Genomic DNA, 21,093 nt, shown 5'->3' with positions numbered 1-21,093 from the left:
CATCAATTCTGATGTGACAACTGAAGTCTACACTATGCTATTACACAGTATAATCACTATATTTGCTACATGTGGCCTGGTTCAGACACACACATACACAAATGAAAATAGTTTTAAGACCTGAGAATGCAGAACATGGGACACAACATAACCTGTACTGAGGACATGAAAGGAGTCATTACAAGAATATAACCTTTACATAATTATACTATGAATTCTTTAAAAGCAAAGATATTAACAAATTTGACTATGGATCAGCTGTCATCATCTGCATTACAAAAGGACATAGAATCCTCTATTGAGATCAGAAGAACACTGTTCTGAACACCAAATAAAGATGTAAAAAGGAATACTGAAAATTGAGAACAAATGAGAAAACATTACTGTTAGTGGTCGTCCTCCATCCTGTTGTGGTTTGAGCTCAGAGGGCCACCTAGCACCACACAGCCGCTCACTCTCCCCTTCCCCCAGCGTTGAGATGGAGAAAATAAACCAAAAGGTTCAGTGGTTTGAGCCCAGAGGGCAACTGAGCACCACGCAGCTGCTCACTTCCCCCCACCAGTGTTAGGAAAGAGAAAATGAAGACAACAAGTTTCAAGAATTGAGATAAGGACAGGGAGGGATGACTCACCCATTATAGTCAGGGGCAAAAGACAGGGTTGTTAAGGGAAAAAAAGAACATCAATTTAATACAGACACTAACAACAACAGCACTTAAAGACAGAGTAGGACAGTGAGAAGCATTACCACATCTTGAAAATACTTTTCCCTACCCCTCCATTCTTCCCAGGCTCAGCTTTGCTCCTGATATCTCTACCTCCTCCCCTGCAGTGGCACAGGGGCAGGGAATGGGGATGCAGTCAGTGCTGCTGCTTCTTTCATCTTAGGAGGAAACTTCTGGAACTTCCCCCTGCTCCAGCATGGCCCCCCTCTCACAGGAAACAGTCTTCCACAAACTTTTTCCAACTTGAGTCCCTCCCACAGGCCACAGTGTTTTCTGAGCTGCTCTGGCATGGGACACCCTCACATGCTGCAATCTTCCCACTGAACTACAACAGTGGGGGCTGCTTCTTCCCACAGAGTCCCAGCCTCCTTTGGGTACAATCACCTGAGATAGCCTGGGAACGCCTACAGACCGCAGGCCAGCATCTGCTCCACCACAGACCTCCCTGGGTGGTGGGAGGTGTGGGTGGTCCCTGCCATCTCACCACAGGATATGGGGTGTGGGGTGTGTGTGTGTCTCTGCTCTGGTGCACTTCCCTCCTCCACTTTTCTTCCTCCATTCCTCCACTGACCTTGGTGTTCACACAGATGCTGCAACTCCTCCTCACAACTTCTCCCAGGTTCCCCTTCTTAAATACATTATCGCAGAGGCGCAGCTAATTGGGTCGGCCTTGGTGCAGAGTCGGGTCTGACTTTGAGACAGGGGAGCTTTGAGAAGCTTCTCACAGGGGGCCACCATGGTAGACCCCTCCTCCGCTACCAAAAAGCCCTGTCACTCGCTCAAACCCAGGAGACATCCTTCTTCTGGAAACATCAAGGTTAAATACGACTGTTTATAACATTCCTTATTAAGCTTTCATATACAGCCACCTTTATTCAGACACTTGGACAGCATGTGAGTGGTACTCCCTTGCTCTTCTATCCTCAGATCCACTGCACCACTTTACTCCTTCAGATCATAACATATAATCTCATGCTCCTGGACAATTGCACACTCCATAACTGCTAGCTCATCAGAAAATTCCACTCCATGTATATGCTCTTTTCCCTCATATAATCTCTTCTCTTCCTATATTAAACAGTTCATCCGCGTAAAAGAAAAACTGGGCAGACTATTTCTTTCCTTGGTTGTGTGAGATTAATCTCTTCCCAGTAATATTCTGGTCTTTCTGGCTTGAGCTGAAATAACCTGAGGTAACACCCATGTGAATAAGGATAAGGCAAAAAGAGAAAGAAAAAAAAATACTTGAAGTTTTTTATAGCTGACTTCTTGTGTGAGTAGGTGCAGCTGCACCAATATAGAAAGGAGTACTCAATGTCAAGCTATAAATAGCTCCTGCTGGGAGCCTAATAGCTCTGCCTCTGCTTTCACAGAGCCCAGGCAATAAACTATCACTATTACATTTTTACAATTCAGGAACAGATTTAAGCTAAAAAAGGTTTCTATTTCTACAGCAAATCCAATAAAAGAAACATATTTATGCCATATATAAGGCTGTGTTTATAGAGTATACTCACATTTGAAATAAAAAGACCTGAAGTTGTAAAAATATAATGCTTTATTCACTTCAGAATTCTACTTCCAAGAAAATTACATGACTCAAAATATACAGCTATTCATTAAGACATTTTATTTATGAAAGAATTATTATTTATGTCTTGGAGACTATTTATACTGCCCATTATGTGTCTGCTACCAGTGTAAATCTAACATCAAAATCAGCTTTGCAGAAGACACAACAAATTCACTTGAGATTCTTCTGGAGATGAAAATGAAGGGGGAAAAAACACAATTCGCTTTTAATGAAGACAGAAACCATACGCAGCAATACATATAACAGTCCAGAATAAAATGTTAGAAACTATTACAATAGTGGCAAAAGTGGTAACTGCTTTCAGTGTTTCATAAACCATGTTTTCACTTTAGTTGCACAGATAACTTAGTCACTGTAAGGCCACTAAGCTGGTTTGGTTTTTTAGAGTCTAGCTATTCCTATGAGATCTCAATTCCAGTACAGAGTTTCTGGGTGCCTCTGCAAGCAGCTAGAAACAAGTCACAGCATCCAGCACTATTTCCCTGCCAGGTAATCAGACGCATCAGCAATCTGTCAGCGGGAAACAATTGGAACATAGTTTCTAAATAAAATAATGGAACAGATAACGCCTGATTTAAAACTATTAACTCAACAGTACTTAATTCACAGCATTTCCCTACCTAAAACCCTCTACAAAAAGAATCCTCTGTGTAACTATCTAAAGATAGCACAATAAGACCTGTATTATGTCCAGAATTAAGGACACCTCAAGGTGTACAGGTTCCAAGCTTAGACCATTTGAATGTTTGTGCAGTGGATTTATACCCAACATAAAACATATAGTCTGAGAGAGACAAGGAAAACTAGCTCTGTATCTAGATGAATACCTTAAATGAGAGTATTTTTCTCTTTTTGTGGCTACACGCAGTATTTATAACCTAACCAGAAGCTGTGATCCTCCAGAAAATGTGGTACACAAACATTTAATTAAAGACTATCATAGCACAAAGGCACAACAGGGCCAGATGAAGAAGAGCAGAGACCTCCCCCTCCGGTTACCTCCGAGCATCCGGCCTCATGCTTTAGTCCTGGAAGCAGCATGATCATGATAACACAGCACAGTACTTCCCAGATTAAGGTTTCATGGGCAAAATTCTACTGTATTAGTCACACTTTAGAACAACAAATATGGATACTGTACAAGATAGTACAGGACCTCAGTTCAGCTTTCTGGTTTCAAAAATAACATAGAAATCTTGCTTACTCGTGAGCACCATTTAGCCAAGAAGTAATTATATCCTACCACCTTTTCAGATTCAGAGCTGTGAGCTCCAAAGTAATTCAGTGGCTTTTGAGACAGAAACTGGATTTACTACACAAAGCGCTTTTGCAACAAGACTTTGTCAACAGCTGACTTCAAGAAGCGCTGCTTGCCAAAAAACTTACCTTTCTCTCTTTCAGTAACTGTTTGTAACCACTTGCACCTAGAGACAGAAGCGTAATGAGGACATCTAAGGAAGGAGACGCAGATGCTCTTCCTGAAAAAAAATATACAGATTAAATTGGCAAAAATAAATTTTATGTGAAAGAAAGCTGATAATCAAGTTTTCTACGGTTATTTCTTCTGGATGAAATCAGTCCATGAACGAGTTACCTGGATACATTTTGCTGATCTCCTGAATGAAGGACTCATTGAAGCCAGCAATGATAGCACCACCTACTGGAACCATAAAATTTTTGTCCAAGCTCTGAACAAAAGCATCTATTCTGCCTAGTCGAGCACCCTTTATCAAAAAGGAACAAAAAAAAAAGTCCACAGTATACATTAGGAAAAAGGAAACACATGATAGCATCATAATTACACAGAAATGTAGCTGAAATAAATATAATTCCTGAAACTCTCTCAGATATTATATTTGTGATAAAAAATTTAAAATCACAGTATTATCTTTTCTTAGCATTGCTCACTATTATTACTGTTGTCTGCTTACCTAGTACCTCACAAATTTTTATTCTGCTATGATTTAAAATATTGATTTTAGTTCCTACAAGTCTAGGCGTAGCTTATTTTCAACAACAACCAAAAAGAAAACCCTTGGAATTTAATGGGAATTATATAGTTAAAACTGTACAACCCAAAACATTTCACAGATTCTCACAGTAAAGGGCTACAGGTTAACATTTCATTGGCGGAGAAGATTTTCCTTGATACATGTATATATTTGCACTAAAACAAGTGGGCTGTGACAGCACTCCAGCTGCTTGCAAGATCAAGATCCAGGTAACCTCCTACAGCAGATTTTCCTACTTCCCAGAAAACAAAACGTCCTTATACCTAGCCACTTAGCTGTTCTTAAATAAAAAAAAAAAAAAAAATGTAGATTCTGCAGTACATCTTCAAGTTGAGTAATATAACTCTACAATTAAAAAGTATGCAGCATAACAGAACCTGAAAAGTTTATTGAAGAATATACATATTAAAGTATATTCAAATACCTACATATTAATATACTACAAAGTAAGCTGATGAAATAGAAACAGAGTTAATACCTACGGCAAAAAGAATGAAAAAGCAGATCCAACTAAACCACCGTTATTATTTCTATGTTTTAATAGCTTAGTGCATAAGCACTCTGAGTTCGTCAGCTTTTTGATGGAAAGATGAATGCCAGCAGCTATCATTTGATTTAATTGACAGGACATCACCAGAGACAAAGCATGACAAATGAAATGGTCTCAACAGCTCTTTCCTGTGATACTCTTGCAGGTTCTCTTCACACTGTGCTCAGCATGTACATACTGCAAAGTATTCATTAATAACTACTTCCTCATAGACAGTACATTTTCTATCACAGGAAATAAATTTTTGTAAATAAATGCAAACCAAATCAGAGCTCAAATGTATACATTTGCATAACCAAAGAGCAAACAAATAAAAAAACCAAGCTAACAATAAGCTAAGAAAAAACAGAAACCAACACAGTAACAGTTCTATTTGTAGTTTTACAGTCTGAAAAGATTATCATTAGATACATTTCATGCAGTAAAACTCAGCAATTCCACAGCACCCTTCATGTTAGAATTTCACTAAACTTGTGCAAGTGAAATACAACAAATATTTAGCAAGTGCATGACAAATAAAGCATATGCCATCTTCTATTACGCATCACTTCAAGTTTTGTCAAATTCATTCAGTCTCTCAAGATTTAGAAATGTCAACATGACTTTCCTCTCATAATTATATATCAAGTTGGTCTGTGCCCAGTTAATAACATAATGTATTCTTAATTAGAAAAAAAACAAAAAACAAAAAACAAAAAACAAACAAACAAAAAACAAACAAAAAAAGAACAGTATACTTTAAATGCATAATAGTTTAGGATCCCCTGGATCCTGTTAAAAAAAATCCCCCTATTCTTTTGATATGGGCAACAGAGAGAAAAGAGAAATATTGAAGAAACGGTGCATGTACATTGCAATGACCAAAAATGCAAGAAGTCTGTTTCATGGCTAATATTAACCAACCTCCTCGTCAAAATAAACAGCAACAGAAATCAAACATAATACTGAACTTAACCCAGTTTCCCAGCTCTTTCCCATCTCTGTATCAACAATATTTTAACAGTGACAACATCTATAAAGTGTTGCTGTAGAATATTGTACTTTCAATTGAAAATCTGTAACTCACATTCTGTTGAAGGCTTACTGCTTATTCAAGTATGATTGATTATTTTATTTTTAGTCAACAAGTTTAGGAAATATTTTTAAAAAGCTTAAAAAGGGCATTTTTTTCATTATGAAAGACACCTGAACATAAACAAAACCTAAATCAATTTGGACTTATTACATAAAAAGCACATAATATAACTAACAAATCTTATTTTTAAGTTCTATTTCCCTCTGCTCCGCTTTCTCAGAATATTGTTCAAATATCAGACACACATGGGATGAGTCTCAAAATTGTGAAACATCTGATAAAATTTGCTAGTGTTGCCTACAATCAGAAATTTACTTACACTTCTTAAAAAAAATATTATTGGAAATACACAGCTCCTACCTGTTGGATAAGATGCATACATTTTGAAGACTGAACTCCATATGCATTATTGACAATATGGGGAATGTCATAATTCGCACAAATCACAGACAGTTCCTCCAGCCTATGAGCATAAAATTGTAATTTAGAGAGGCATTGATAACTGTAATTGATGTTACAAATCAGACCATTAAAAGACTGAAATGTCTACAAAGAGGTCAGAATGAGAAAGGAAACTTTTTTGATTAGTACCTCAAGGCAGCACTCAACACCTTAAGCTAAAAAGGTTAAGCAAGAAAATTCTTTTAGCTTTTACATATACTACAAATTGTTGACCTGGGCTGAAATTTTTCATGCTTCACTGAAAGTTTTGTCTGGAAAACAGTAAATAGATTCCAAATCATTCTGCTTCAAGATATAAGCAGTTTTTATACTACTTTAATGACAACTAACAGAGCTTTAGTTATTCATACTTTTTTTCCTTCTAATATTCAGTTTGAAGATGATCTAATGGAAGTTTCAAGATGCATCTTAGGAATCAAAAGCATCATATCACAAAGTTTTTACATGCTTCTGGTTATTTCAAAGTACTAATATTTCAGCCCTTTAGCTGAAATCTCACTTGCATATTTCAGATAAACTGATTAACGGAAAAGATATTCTTCAAAGGAATGGAGAGCTCTAAAATGTCTGAATGTGGAGATCAGCAAATTAAAACTTTGTTCAACTGTTTACTCAGAAATAATGACAACTCTTCACTTGCCTTTAGAAATCCCTGAAATCACAGTGAACTCAGCCTAGATTGACTTATCAGTCAAATGAGAATTTATGTGGGTGCATAGGTCATTTTGGGTAAGGGCCTTCAGCATTTTAAACACACAGGGACTTAGTACCCTTTTTTGAAGCACTCTGATCATGCTCTATTTCTTAAAACAACTCTTGATTTTCCCCAAATTTGTGAATACATTTTAGAAATGAAATCTATTTGAAAAAATAAGTTAATATATAATAATTTAAAGTGATAATAAAGGTAATAGTATTAAAAAAAAACAAAACAAAACAAAAAAAACCCTGAGAAACTCTAAACCTCCAATGCATTTTTACTCTATCTCCTTCTGTACAGCCTTTCACTGTAATTTACTGACACACATATAAAATGTGACACACTATGAAAACATTTTCCAAGAGGTAGCATTCTTTTGCATTGTAATGCAAAATTCAGCTGCAAATCTCAGATTAAATTTTCTGAACCTCAATCCTTAAGAAAACATCACCATAATATCCCTAAAGAAATCACAAGTATTTAATGATCAGGAAACACCAGTAGTATAATATACATATTGATCTTCTACAGTCAAGATATTCAGCAGCAGCTGCATGTCCAATAATTTTTCACATTTATCAACATCCTGAATCCTGAACTATGTAACATTAACAGAATACTTCAGGAAACATAACATTACACAGGGCAAGGGTTTTGCCTTCTGATCTGATCTTAATCAGACTCATTCTTCACCTTCCAGAGATATTCAAAGGAAAACAGCTCCCTTCTTATAGGCTTCTTTTCAAGTGCAGGTAGAGAATTTCACCAAACTGGAAACATAGAGGGTGTACTGCTATGTATATTTGTCTTTCTCACCTCCTGAGACTTGAAAGGAGCAATAAGCTATCTTCTACAAATACTGTAAACATAAAAATCTCTTTACTTTTCCTAAAAATATTCTACTGAACAATTAGATCCATACTACAATACAGGATGAGAGTGCTATGGTTTGAAAAGAATATGTGATTATGCAAGGGAAGCAAACAATTATGCACAGCACTTATCTGCTTCCAGGACTTAACACGAACCATTAAAAGTGCTGCTAGTCATATTAGAAAAACAAAGCATTAATGTAAGTTTTTCTACTACTGGAATTCTTAAAAGCCACAAATAAGAGTTACAGAAGTATTCTACATTTTATTCTTTCTTTCTCTCTTGCTTGTGAAAGTTCATAAAAATAAAGCTTTGCTCTCTCTTCTAATATTAATGAAAGTAACAAAATATAGAATTCTGCTTATTACATAAACTAACTTAAAAGACACTTTTTCCTTTAGTTCTCTTTTAAATACAGTAGTTTTAAAGACAACTTCCAGCAACAGCAAGTAAATGACTGAGAACTGATGTCTCTCTGAGGAAAGGGGTTTATACACTAGTGAATTATCTCCGTAAAGTTAAATAATACTTTTAAAGGAAAGCTATAGGTACACAAGCATAAAACTCTTACTCTGACCTTTTATCAATCCTAAGCTACTTAAAATTTTAAAACACCACCACAACTACACAAAGTCTTAGAAATGCAAGATATTTAAAAATAGACATTTAAAATGCTACCCTCCAGAAATGCTGTACAGGATTTTCCTTCCTGTAGGAAGATGAATGTTATGGCCTTCAATAGCTGACAGTATCCTTTAAATAGAAAGTGCTTTCAAATCCTCCTATATCTGTGGTATATCATAACACAGTGTCACTACCTAATAATTCATCTCTTAGTTGCAGAGGACAAAACAATTGCATGTCAAAAAGAGAAGGCAGATAAGGGAAAGATTCATTTACCCAAGCTATAAAATAGACCATTCAATTTTGATAGCTGTGATTTAAGTTAGCCAATAAATCTGCAAGTCAACTTCAAGCAATGTTCATAGTATTCTGACAGAATTATACAGTTTTAACTTCCCTCTAGCAACTGGGTTAACCTATGATAAATATTAACATTTTTTTAAAGGTAGGAAAACAGAATGAAGCATATCTTTAATTGCCATGTTTCAGAGTCAATAATGTCTTTCCTATACTTGCAAATATTAAACTAAATTTTACAGATAACAAAGTAATTAACAAAAAAGCATGCACTGCAGAGGAACTCTAAGCATAAGTCTTTACAATTTTGTGATAAATCGAAAGCAATGAAAGCAGAACAACTGAGACACTACATTTAAAACCATGTAAAAACAGACATCTTACTAATACCTCCTAGTTTAGTGTACTACATAAAAGCCCATGAAAATATACTTGCTCAATTCTCAAACATAACGAATTTGCTCTTTGATATTTATTTTGTAAGCAAATAAATAAAGCAAGTTTTGTAAGAATGGTGATCATTCCAGATAAATGACTCAATATACCAAGTACTTTAGCCAATTCTATTCCAACAAGCCATTTTCAGATTTAGAAGTTTTTCGAATATTTCATAACCAAGCTACATGTTGAAATAATATCTCAGATACTCTATTTCCCATCCATAACCATCATGTTCATCTCAACTTCAGCAAGTGCTTGAATGACATTTTCGTAGCAACTACAGAAGTTATGTATATGGACACGTAATATTGGGAAAGAATGCAATGTGTTTTATGCTTTTTTTAATGGTAATTTAACAGCTGGAAATTATAAGTAGCATCATGCAATCAGGCAGCAAATGTTCAAACCAAGATAAGTTACAGCAGGACAAATCATATTATACTTGTACAGCACATTTGCCCTAGATGCTTCCAAAAGTTTCCTTACATCAGTTTATCTTAATTAGCCCTATAAACATCAGTATATTACAGGAAAGAGTAATTCAAAGACTTTAAATTTAGCTGCAGATTATTTTTTTTAACTGTATTAACAGCCTAGGAAAATTCACCATTGGCTAGAGGAGAAGAGTAGAAAAGGCAACAGCAATATTCAAATGTGGCAATAGCTATGGAACTACATTTCCTGGACTATGTTTCCATGAAAGTCTACTTTCACTACTTCCATGAAATTACAAGAAAACCACTGCTAAAATGACATTCACTTCACCACAAGAGATCATCATTAACCTCAGTTATATGACAGGAAGAAAACCTTCTGCATTATTCTCACTTTTTTAATATACTTCTCTGAAAGTGGAACATTGTTTCAACCTGCCATTTTCCTTAAGCAAGGGAATTAAAGCATCTTTACTAATTGTTGGCAGTAGTTAAGCAATATTAGGAACATGGACATTCAAAACATGGAGGTTTTGTTTGTCTGTTTTTATAGTAATAACACATTTCTTACAAAGACTTCTTACCTATCAGGCACCCTTGGAGCAAAGCAAGACGTTGTAGAATGCACGCAAAGAATATTTTCAGCACCAAGAGACTTGATTTTAGCTTCCACTGCTTCAATGTCTGTCCGTAGCTCATCACCTTCTAATACATTTTCTATCACCACAGGCTCAAAACCTGACCAAAAAGAGCAAGACCTGAATGTGTATCATCAAATCTCTGACTAATTGTGGGGTTTCAGTTCCAGCGTAAATCTGAAAAACCTTCTTCTGTTGTTTTAACAGATTCTTTCAGACTTGGATTAAGAACACAAATACATAAGGTGCTTTATTGTACAATGTCCATATAACTAAAAACTACAGTAATATTATTGATAAATGCTGGATTCCAGACCGAAGCTTACCTCATGTTCTTTGCATGCAACAGCAACAGGTTTGAAGATTGTTTTAAAAACAGATTAAGATCTTCCCTCCAATTCAAAGAATCTGAGTGGCATTCTTGGAAAACATTAGCATACTAAAACAGCCTCTCTAAAAAAGCATGCCTTTGGATGTAGCAATGCAATAATGATCATTATGAATTGGCTTTCAGCATAAGCCTCTGCCTTAATCAATCTAAAAACTTCCAAATTATTTCTTAAAAGATAAAAATGCCCTTATTTGACCTCATTTTGAAAGTGAATTTTGTCATATCATAAAATCCAAGGTACTTCCCAAGTCTTTTTAAGTTGTCAGTTTAAGTTTGCATTTAAGATGTACAACAGTTGAACCTCATAAGCTTGTTTCTCAAGCACACATAAAAAACATTTGAAAAAAGGAAGTTATTAACGCAAGGGTTATTGATGTGTTAGAAACCACAGAAGCACCTGAGAATGGTCACATAGGAATGCAGGCTTCTCCCTCTAGAAAGGTGGCAGCATCAGTAGCCCAACTGAAGTGCATCTACACCAACGCACTCAGCATGGGCAACAAACAGGAGAAGCTGGAAGCCATCACGCAGCAGGAGAACCATGATACAGTTGCCATCACAGAAACATGGTGGGATGATTCACACAACTGGAGTGCTGGAATGGATGGCTATAAACCCTTCAGCAGGGATAGGCAACAAGAGAGGTAGTGAAGTAGCCCTGTATGTTAGGGAGCGTTTTGATTGTCTGCAGCTTAATCATGGTGACAATAGGATTGACTGTTGATCCGTAAGAATCAGGGGGAAGGCCAACAAGGCAGATATCATAATGGGAGTCTATTATAGACCACCCAACCAGGACGAAGAGGCAGACCAAATATTCTATAAGCAGCTTGGAGAAGTCTCACAATTGCTAACCCTTGTTCTCATGGCAGACTTCAACTTACCAGATGTCTGCTGGAAATACGTTACAGCAGAGAGGAAACAGTCTAGGAGGTTCCTGGAGTGTGTGGAAGATAACTTCCTGACACAGCTGGGGAGTGAGACAACTAGGGAAGGCACCTTGCTGAACCTGTTGCTCACAGAGAAGGACTTGTGGGTGGTATGATGGTTGGAGGCTGTCTTGGGCATAGCGATCATGAAATAATAAAGGTTTTCGATTCCTGGAGAAGGAGAGGGGTCAGCAGAATTGCTATCTTGGACTTTCAGAGAGCAGATTTTAGACTGTTCTGAAGGACAAAGGAGTCCAGGAAGGCTGGATTTTTTCCTTTTCAGGAAGGAAATCTTAAAGGCGCAGGAAAAGATGTGCTGGTGGGGAGGGAGACTGGCCTGGCTGAACAGAGAGATTTGGTTGGAAGTCAGGAAAAAAATGGAGAGTTTATGACCTCTGGAAGAAGAGGTAGGCAACTCAGGAGTTCTACAAGGATGACATGAGGTTATGCCAGGAGAAAAGTAGAAAGGCCAAAGCCCACCTAGAACTAATCTGGCCACTGCTGTAAAAGACGATAAAAAAATGTTTCTGTAAATACATTAGCAGCAAAAAGTGGGCTAAGGAGAATCTCCATCCCTTCTTGGATGCAGGGGAAACATAATGAAAATGGATGAGGAAAAGGCTGAGGTACTTAATGCCTTCTTTGCCTCAGTCTTTAATAGTAAGACCAGTTGTTCTCAGGGTACCCAGGCCCCTGAGCTGGAAGACAGAGATGGGGCGCAGAACAAAGCCCCCATAATCCAAGGGGAAATGGTTAGGGACCTGCTACACCACTTAGACACACACAAGTCTATGGGGCCAGATGGGATCCACTCAAGGGTACTGAGGATGCTGATGCAAGTGCTCACCAAGCCACTTTCCATCATTTATCAGCAGTCCTGGCTAACCAGGGAGGTCAGAAGTGGTGTTGCCCAGGGATCAGTACTGGGGCCAGTTCTGTTTAGTATCTTTATCAATGATCTGGATAAGGGGATTGAGTGCACCCTCAGTAAGTTTGCAGATGACACCAACTTGGGCAGGATTCTTGATCTGCTTGAGGGTAGGAAGGCTCTACAGAGGGATCTGGACAGGCTGAATCTATGGGCTGAGGCCAACTGTATGAGGTTCAACAAGGCTGGGTGCCAGGTCCTGCACTTGGGTCACAACAACCCCATGCAATGCTACAGGCTTGGGGAAGAGTGGCTGGAAAGCTGTCCAGCAGAAAAGGACCTGGGGGTGTTGGTCAACGGCCAGATGAATATGAGTCAGCAGTGCACCCAGGTGGCCAAGAAGGCCAGCAACATCCTGGCTTGTATCAGTGTGGCCAGCAGTACTAGGGAAGTGATTGTCCCCCTGTACTCAGCACTGGTGAGGCTGCATCTTGAATACTGTGTTCAGTTTTGGGCCCCTCCCTACAAGAAAGACTCTGATTTGCTGGAGTGTGTCCAAAGAGCAATGAAGATGATTAAGGGTCTAAAGAACAAATCTTATGAGAAGCAGCTGAGGGAATTGAGGTTGTTTAGGCTGGAGAGAAGGAGGTTCAGGGGAGACCTTATCCCTCTCTGCAACTACCTGAAAGGAAGTAGTATTGAGGTGGGTGTTGGTCTCTTCTCCCAGGTAATAACTGATAGGACAAGAGGAAATTACCTCAAGTTGTACCAGGGGAGGTTTAGATTGGGTATTAGGAAAAATTTCTTCACCAATAGGGTTATCAATCATTGGAACAGGCTGCCCAGGGAAGTGGTTGCATCACTATCCCTGGACATATTTAAGAGATGTCTAGACATGGCGCTTACGGACATGGTTTAGTGGTGGACTATGGCAGTGCTAGGTTATTAGCTGGACTGGATCTTAAAGGTCTTTTCCAACTTAAACAATTCTGTTTCCAATTTGGGAACAGGGTGCTCAGGAGGGATTTTGAAAAAACTGAGAGAGTTCATCAAAGGGCTACCAAGATAGTTGAGGTATAGTACACACAGCTTAGAAAGGCTGTAAGAGCTAGACTTTTCAAGCTGGAAGAGGCTAAGGAGAATATATAATAGCAGTCCCCAACTATCTTAAAGGGAATTACAGTAAGTGAACCAAACTCTCTGGTCTCCACAATTTAAGAAGTACGTGAAGGTCCTTGAACACATCCAGAGGAGCACAACAAAGCTAGTAAAAGGACTGGAAGGAATGTCCTATGAAGAGTGACTAAGGCCTTTGGGACTTGTCTTGTTTGGAGAAAAGGAGGCTGAGAGGCAACCTCCTTGCTCTCCACAGCTTCCCAAGGGAGGGATGTGCTGAGCTCTTCTCCCTGGGATCCAGTGACAGGACACGTGGGAATGGCTCAAAGCTGCACCAGGGGAGGTTCAGACTGGCCATCAGGAAGCATTTCTTTACCAAGAGGGTGGTCAAACACGGGCACAGGCTCCCTAGAGAGGTGGCTGATGCCCCAAGCCTGTCAGTGTTTAAGAGGCATTTGGCCAATGCCCTTAATGACATGCTTTAACTTGGTCAGCCCTCAAGTGGTCAGGCAGTTGGACTAGGTGATCCTTGTAGGCCCCTTCCAACTATTCTGTTCTATTCTTATTCTATTGCTTGGTAGGATATAATAAGAGGCAACAGCAAGAAATTTGGGCTTGAGAGGTTCAGAATAAAGAGCAAGAAATTTTTTTTTAATTCAGAGGATAGCACTGCGCTGGAACTACTACCCAGGGAGGCTGTGGAATCTCCATCCTCAAAGATTTTCAAGATTCAGCTAAAGTCATGGCTGATGCAACCTAGCACTTAAAGAGTTTTGTGGTTTTTTTCTTAAAGAGGGAACCCTCTCATGGTAGTTGCTCAGATTTCCAGCTTATAAATAAGTAAATAAACCAGAAAGGTTTTGTTTACAGAATAAAACACTGGAAACCATACATTCCCTTCCCCAAACAGGTGTAGCATGGCAGCAACACCATGCTAGCTGAAGTAACTGACTTACACCAGACAGATGTTAACGTTTACTGAATGAAAGTAAAGGAGAAGAGCAGGGGAAAAGGGAAAGAGCGATTTCCAAAGAAGTGTAACATGGCAGCAGCTACATGAATTTTTCCTTCGTGGCTCAACACCATGTCTTAACACTGGCATTGAAGCCTCAAACTCTATAAAATTTAGACTAGAATGATTTATTGACATTGTTAGCCCTAGTTTTCAACTAGTGATCTAGAAGACAGTTTGCATTTAATAGAAAGCTGTTATGTATCTGATACCTGCCTCATTTTTAGTTGAAAATTCTTTTAATTATGTGATAGCTATCTTATTCAAAAAATTAACAGACCAATTATATTTCCTCACAACCTTCTCCATTATAAATATAATTTCTCTAGTTTGATGTTCTAAATTGAGCATAATATGCTGAAAACACTCCCACTTTTCTTATACACATGTTCTATTTGTTCTGATCTGATTCCTTTTAAACACCTCTGCATCTTACCTGGACAGAATCCAGTCCCTGCTTCCAACTGTTTAGTCATTTTTATCTAATGAGTCTTTTATGCAAAAAATAAATGTGTCCTGGGAACTAGGACCAGAATCTATGTTACCACCTGCAGGTATGTGCACTGAGCCAGAAAATTATTGTCTCCCTTACTTGCCCTTTCCCTGATCCCATGCATCTGTCTGCAGCAGCAGACAGCTTCAGTGCAGGGACAGACTTCTAGCTTTAGCTTACTTATAGTCTGGTAAACAAGGAATTCCATTTGAGAGAAATTAAGGTTTGAACTAAGAAAGGCACCAAACTCACTTCCCGAGTGAGATGAGTGACAACACAAGATTAAAAACAAATAGGGCAACTAACACTTTCCATGTTCTAAAATAAAAGAATGTGCAAATTGGAGAGCTTGTCACCTTCTGATCACAATTCCTAGGACGTATATGCTTTTTGCATAAATCTAAGAGATTTGAACCACGAGCCTTGGCTTTACATAATTCTCAGGACAGCAAATTAGGCATCTAACTCCGAGAATGAACTGTAACTTCCTTAGTATTGTGTTCTCTATTGACTACTTTATGCCTCTCTGTACCTCAGCATACACCTGTATTTGACAAGGCATTAAGAAGACAACTCATACGTGTGATTGCGTGTTAGAAATCAGAAGTGTACAAATAAAGCACTTAGAACCACTATTCATTAGGCCTTTTTTGGATCTTACTGCAAGCATATGAATTGATCACTCTGCTAGATGAAGTCAGAAGAATACACTGCATAATCAGTCAGCTCTTTCTTACCTGCAGTTATCATTGATTTAAAGCAAGATTTCTGGTCTATACGTGGCCAAATAATGTATTTTGCTTTTGGTCTCTTGTGCCGCAATGTTAAAAAACACAGAGTTAGACTCATGCCAGTTGCCATAGGAACTACAAAGCAATTGGTCACTGTCCGGACACCTGCACATAAAAAGCAAGTCAGAAATTAACATGAATAACCCATGACATGCCACCACAAATAAGAGAGATTTTCAGATTTATACGTACCAGCCAGCTTTATAATATCCAAAACTATTGAATTAGTAAGTTTGTTCAAAAGGCTAGACCCTGCAGCTTTAGGCTGGACTGCAGAAATATCACCTGACCTTCCAATTCCGTGGATCAACCTAAACAAAAAAGGTTGAAAACGTACATCAAGTCCTTTCACGAACCAAAGCAATAATGCTTGTTCACTGAAGATAATTTAACTTGATAAACAATTGTGGAAAATGCTGTATCCAATGCAACATCAATATCTGCCACATTTAGTTCTATTATCACAAACTACATGTATTTGTATGAAATTGTAATTTTTAATTATTTTTAACAGTAGATTAATACTGTTCCAGTATGCAAGTAAAATCTTTAAGACGACCCGTAGTATCAAGACCTTTAGCATCTGGCAGACTTCCTTTTAAGTACACCTCAGCACTCCTTGATGTCCAGTGAATTAGCATTATAAATGCTGACATGTTCAGACACACAACTCCAAGGAAAACAAAAATTGGTTGCCTATAGGGTAGCATACCATTGGCATAGTGGTAATATACAGATACTCCCCTGACAAATTCTTCATTTCCACAGGGCAAAGAAATAATATATAGTGTGACAAAACATCCTGGAAGACAGCTACATTGATGTATCACTTTGCCATTCTTTTTCTACATCTTCACTTCATCTACCTCATTCTACTATTCAATATTATGTATCATGCAATACCATCTTTCTCTGCATTCTGATTATAAATTATATTTACAAACGGCATTTATGAATGTTGGAATATTACTTAGCACTGGTTCAGGAGTGGAGGATCCTGAAATAGTTTATAAAATATAAACTTACCGAACTAACTTTACCTATTGCTGAAATGCAGCAGCTGCTCAAGTAAGCTAGTAACAATATACATCTATTTTTAAGGCTTTAATTCTGTTTTTATCTTGGGAATAGAGTAAAATGCAGTCTGATGAGCGTATGAAATTCAGAACTTCTTGGAGCATATTTTTACAGCTTAAATTTTTTTCTCCATTTCAAAGTATAGGTTGAAATCAACAATAGCCTGATAATTAATTGAAACTTGCACATAATCCTCCCTCCACCAGAAATATTTTTTCCTTCATTCCTGCTGATATGTTCTTAATAGCTGTCTCACACTACTACTACTTTTTCTTTTCTGCACACACGTACTCCTTCCTAAGGAGCAATCCTCCCTAACACTGGCCCTTAGAATTTATTAAGCTGAAAGGAAAGATAGCTTGAGAACAGTCTCCTGCTATCTCGATCACTCCCAAAGGTACCTGTAAAACTTATTACAGCACTAAGTGGAGTAGAGAACACCTCCACACCTTTCCTTGCTATTGCTGACACTCATAGGTGAAGGTGAGGTGCCAGGTGACAGAGCTGCATCACACCAACAGTAGCTAAATGCCAGCCCAGGCTCCCTCCAGACAGCAGCTGGGCATGCTTTCTCCAGCACTGTCAGAAAGCAATACTTCCTCAGATACTCTCCCCAGTGTGACCCTCCTACCTCCCTCACCACACATGCCCCAAACTAGAGAGCAGCACAGAAAACTGAAAAAGCCAAACTAATGTAATACTGACTTTCGTCATTATTTTTTCATGGTAATGTAGGGCTTATGAAAGCCATTAAGCCCAAGTAATTCAACTTCCATACGGTAAAGCTTACTAAATTTCTGGTCTCTAATATGCTTTTGTGTTAATCTTTCAAGGCAAAACATTCCAGGAAATTTCACTGTTTCATTCCTGTTAGATAAAACATCACAGCAAGGTACTAAGCACAGAACTCTATGCAAAAAAAAAAAAAGTATATTCATAAAGAAATCAACGCAGAGCCTCTAGAATTATATCATTCAACATATCCATCAAGTGTCTGAAGGGCTACAAGCTATTAAAAGCTCTTCTAGTCTTTATAGATCACCTTACTTCATATAAAAATCCATTATAGACGAACTGGGTTTTCACGTGCATATCAATTAATCATATTATAAAGACATTAATGAATACAACAAAACACAAATAGCTGTTCATTAGAAATGTTCAATACTTTACAACTACAATATGCAGTAGTTTTTAACATACAGACAAACAGCTATATAGTATTTAAACAGGCAAGTAATGCATGGATTAGTTTACAACAGGAAGATCTCTGCTTCCCTTGCATGCAGCCAACTCAACATCTTAAGCTTCTACCAGTTCAGTATACAGGACATAACCCTGTCAAAAGATTTTTGTTCTAGTCAAGCCCTTCCAATGAATTATTAATGAAAATTCAACAAAAAGTTGTATCAACTCAATATCACATTATACTGTTTTTCTCAAATGCTATCAAGGTCTCAGATAACAAGACAATAAAATATACCATTTGAAAGCATTAATGCTAAATCTGAATAATTCAAAGTGCCGATAATTTGTACCTGTAATGTCTTCGGGCAACAAGTCCTGATGCCACTCTTCCTTCCCTTTCACCCACACCACAGTTGCCCAGAAAGTTATTGCTATCCATTATAGCAAGTTCATGAAGAAATAGTTCAACGGTGCTTTCATCCCATCCATCTTCAGGACATTTTCCCTTAAAATTAATAACAGAAATGTAACTACCAAACTTGGAAATTAAAAATGAACAAAACTTTGTGCAACTTGTTTGATTACCCTCATTTCCCCACACCAAACAGCAGCTTGTATTTTCATGATGATGTTTTATATTATCTAATGTTACGAACTTGTATTCATAGAAAAGTTAAATAATGGGGTTTTTTCCATATAAAATGTAATCACATTAGCGTATCCCGACATTATTACAGTCAGAATATTTTTCACTTTCATGTGTTCCTTAACGTACACACAAAACCACTACAGCACAAAACATGTTAACTACTCCCTCGAAGACTACATTATTTGATGTATTCTGTAGACAAGAATCTACTACTACAGGAATTCAACAGCGAAAACTGGATGAAGGGGTGATAATTGGGTATTACAGAACCAAAAATGTTAATTATGAGAAGGGAAATATGGTTTCATTTGTCATATCTCCCTACCTGCACACTTTCCTTTCTAGTTATTATCTAATAGGTAAGGAAATCACAGAATACAGCATGTCAAAACCTGCAACCAGAGACATGGTCTTTCTTGTGCTCTTTACTGCATTAAGAACCACACTCATTTTTGTAAACTGCAGAAAAGATCCTCAGAGAAGTACCCATAAACCATTACTATGACAGCTCAACAGTTCAGAGGCTTTCTTTTACATGTCCCAGTAACAGTAAAACCAGCTCTGTAAAACTACTTCATTTCTGAAGCACCGTATGAGTTTGAAACAGTGGCTGATGTGACTAAGGGTGTTCAAGAACTGAAACATTTGAGAAATCATTGATAGTGGTTTCTTTACATTGGAGACAAAGAAATGCATTGTTTTGGCACCTTACAATTTTTTACTTCGTGTCATAATATGCTAATGTCTTACTGTTTTAAAAAATTTGTTTCCTGGGCCTTTCTCGGCAAGCAGACAACCTAAGGCAATGACTTTTTACTCCCAAACGCTGCTTTTCATTCTGGGGCTCCGCGAGGTCTCTGCTAGCACAGCAAAGCGAGCCGGGCTCTCCCAGCCACCCGGCCCGGGCCGTGCCGTGCCGTGCCATGCCGTGCCGTGCCGTGCCGTGCCCCTGCCCACCAGCACGGCGGGCCCAAGGCGGCCGCCAAACCGGGGCGAGACCTGCGGGGGCAACAACGGCCGCAACAGGGGCCCGGGCGCCCCCGGGGCTGCGCGGTAACCCCCCAGCCGCACCGAGAGCAGGCGGGGGCGGCTCCCCGGGCCGGGCCGCACGCCCGCGGGCGGCTCAGCGCTGCCCTTCCCCGCCGCAGGGCGCCGGTGCTCGGGGGGGGGGGGGGGGGGGGGGGTGCGGCCCCGGTTACCTGCTCCAGCAGCGCCCGCAGGCGCAGCTCGTGGGCGCGGCGGCCCTGCGCCCCCTGGCGCACATAGGCCGCCGTCACCAGCCGCTCGCTGGAGCCGAAGTTCTCCGCGTTCATGGGCGGGCGGCGTGGCTCCTCGCCGGGCGCCACTCCGCCTCAGCGCTGCCTGCGGGGCCGCCGAACAGACCGGCCACCCACGGACCGGCCACCCACGGACCGCCCGGTTCCCGCCGGACAGGGGCAGGCGGGCGGGCGCTACGCATGCGCCGTCCGAGGAAGCGGCGGGGCTCCTCCCCTGAGGGAGGCTGGGCCGGGCCGCGCACCGCCGGGCTGAGGGCAGCCGCCGGCGGAGCCCTCGGCTGCTGGCTGGAGCGTCGGGCCGCCCCCTGCCAGAGGGGCAGGGGCCGTAGGGACCTGCGGCGGCCTTTGCCCGCAGCCACCGCCTGTGGGGGTGTTTCTCCATTTTGTGTGCTCGAGCTCGGCGCTCCGCGGGCAGCGCGGGCTCCCACAGCCGGCGGCCTCGCTCCGTGATGATGGGCGGGGGGAGGCCCACCAGAAACTAGACTTCTTGACTGTGAAGAACCTGTCCGTGGGTTGGTTTTTTCTCCTTCCCCCGCCCCCCCCAAAGTTCAGTACTAAGCTGCTGAGAACAGCCACGTAACTCCCCTGAAGGCTTCTGTCAGGGTGTCGGCTTTTTCTGCTTCTCACAACGTTTCTGTGACTGTCCACAGCAAATAACCACAGCCTGGTCTCTTGGCCCAACTGTAGCCCGGCCTATTGGCCAGGGCTGTGGAGGCCGTGCAAAGATTGTGTTACAGGGAGAAAGATGTTAGTAGGAGAGATGACTTGCTTGCTTTTTTTTTTTTACATTATCTGGGAAAAGACAGTTACACCACTACGAAATCTGGGACAGGCATTGCACCTTCACTAGGAACTCAGCAGGTGGAAGCTTCCCTGGA

At 39.7% G+C, this 21,093-nt stretch overlaps 1 protein-coding gene across 1 annotated transcript in view; it reads right to left on the bottom strand.

Moving 5' to 3' along the window:
- The window catches only part of SEPSECS (Sep (O-phosphoserine) tRNA:Sec (selenocysteine) tRNA synthase), a 29,728-nt gene extending 9,355 nt beyond the window's left edge, over positions 1-20,373 (bottom strand). Inside the window, exons 1-8 of the mRNA XM_032984553.2 lie at positions 20,138-20,373; positions 18,640-18,794; positions 16,217-16,335; positions 15,971-16,129; positions 10,371-10,524; positions 6,316-6,418; positions 3,913-4,042; positions 3,705-3,796 (exon numbers count right to left, since the gene is read on the bottom strand). Of these exons, the coding sequence (XP_032840444.2) occupies positions 3,705-3,796; positions 3,913-4,042; positions 6,316-6,418; positions 10,371-10,524; positions 15,971-16,129; positions 16,217-16,335; positions 18,640-18,794; positions 20,138-20,251 (1,026 nt within the window). The 5' untranslated portion in view covers positions 20,252-20,373. The remainder of the gene's footprint in view (positions 1-3,704; positions 3,797-3,912; positions 4,043-6,315; positions 6,419-10,370; positions 10,525-15,970; positions 16,130-16,216; positions 16,336-18,639; positions 18,795-20,137) is intronic.
- Positions 20,374-21,093: the final 720 nt, after the last annotated feature.

The sequence above is a fragment of the Tyto alba genome, unplaced genomic scaffold, assembly GCF_018691265.1.
Source record: "Tyto alba isolate M040663 unplaced genomic scaffold, T.alba_DEE_v4.0 Super-Scaffold_6, whole genome shotgun sequence".
Lineage (NCBI taxonomy): Eukaryota > Metazoa > Chordata > Aves > Strigiformes > Tytonidae > Tyto > Tyto alba.
Note: the sequence above shows the minus strand (reverse complement) of the source record. Positions and strands in the feature narration are given on the sequence as shown.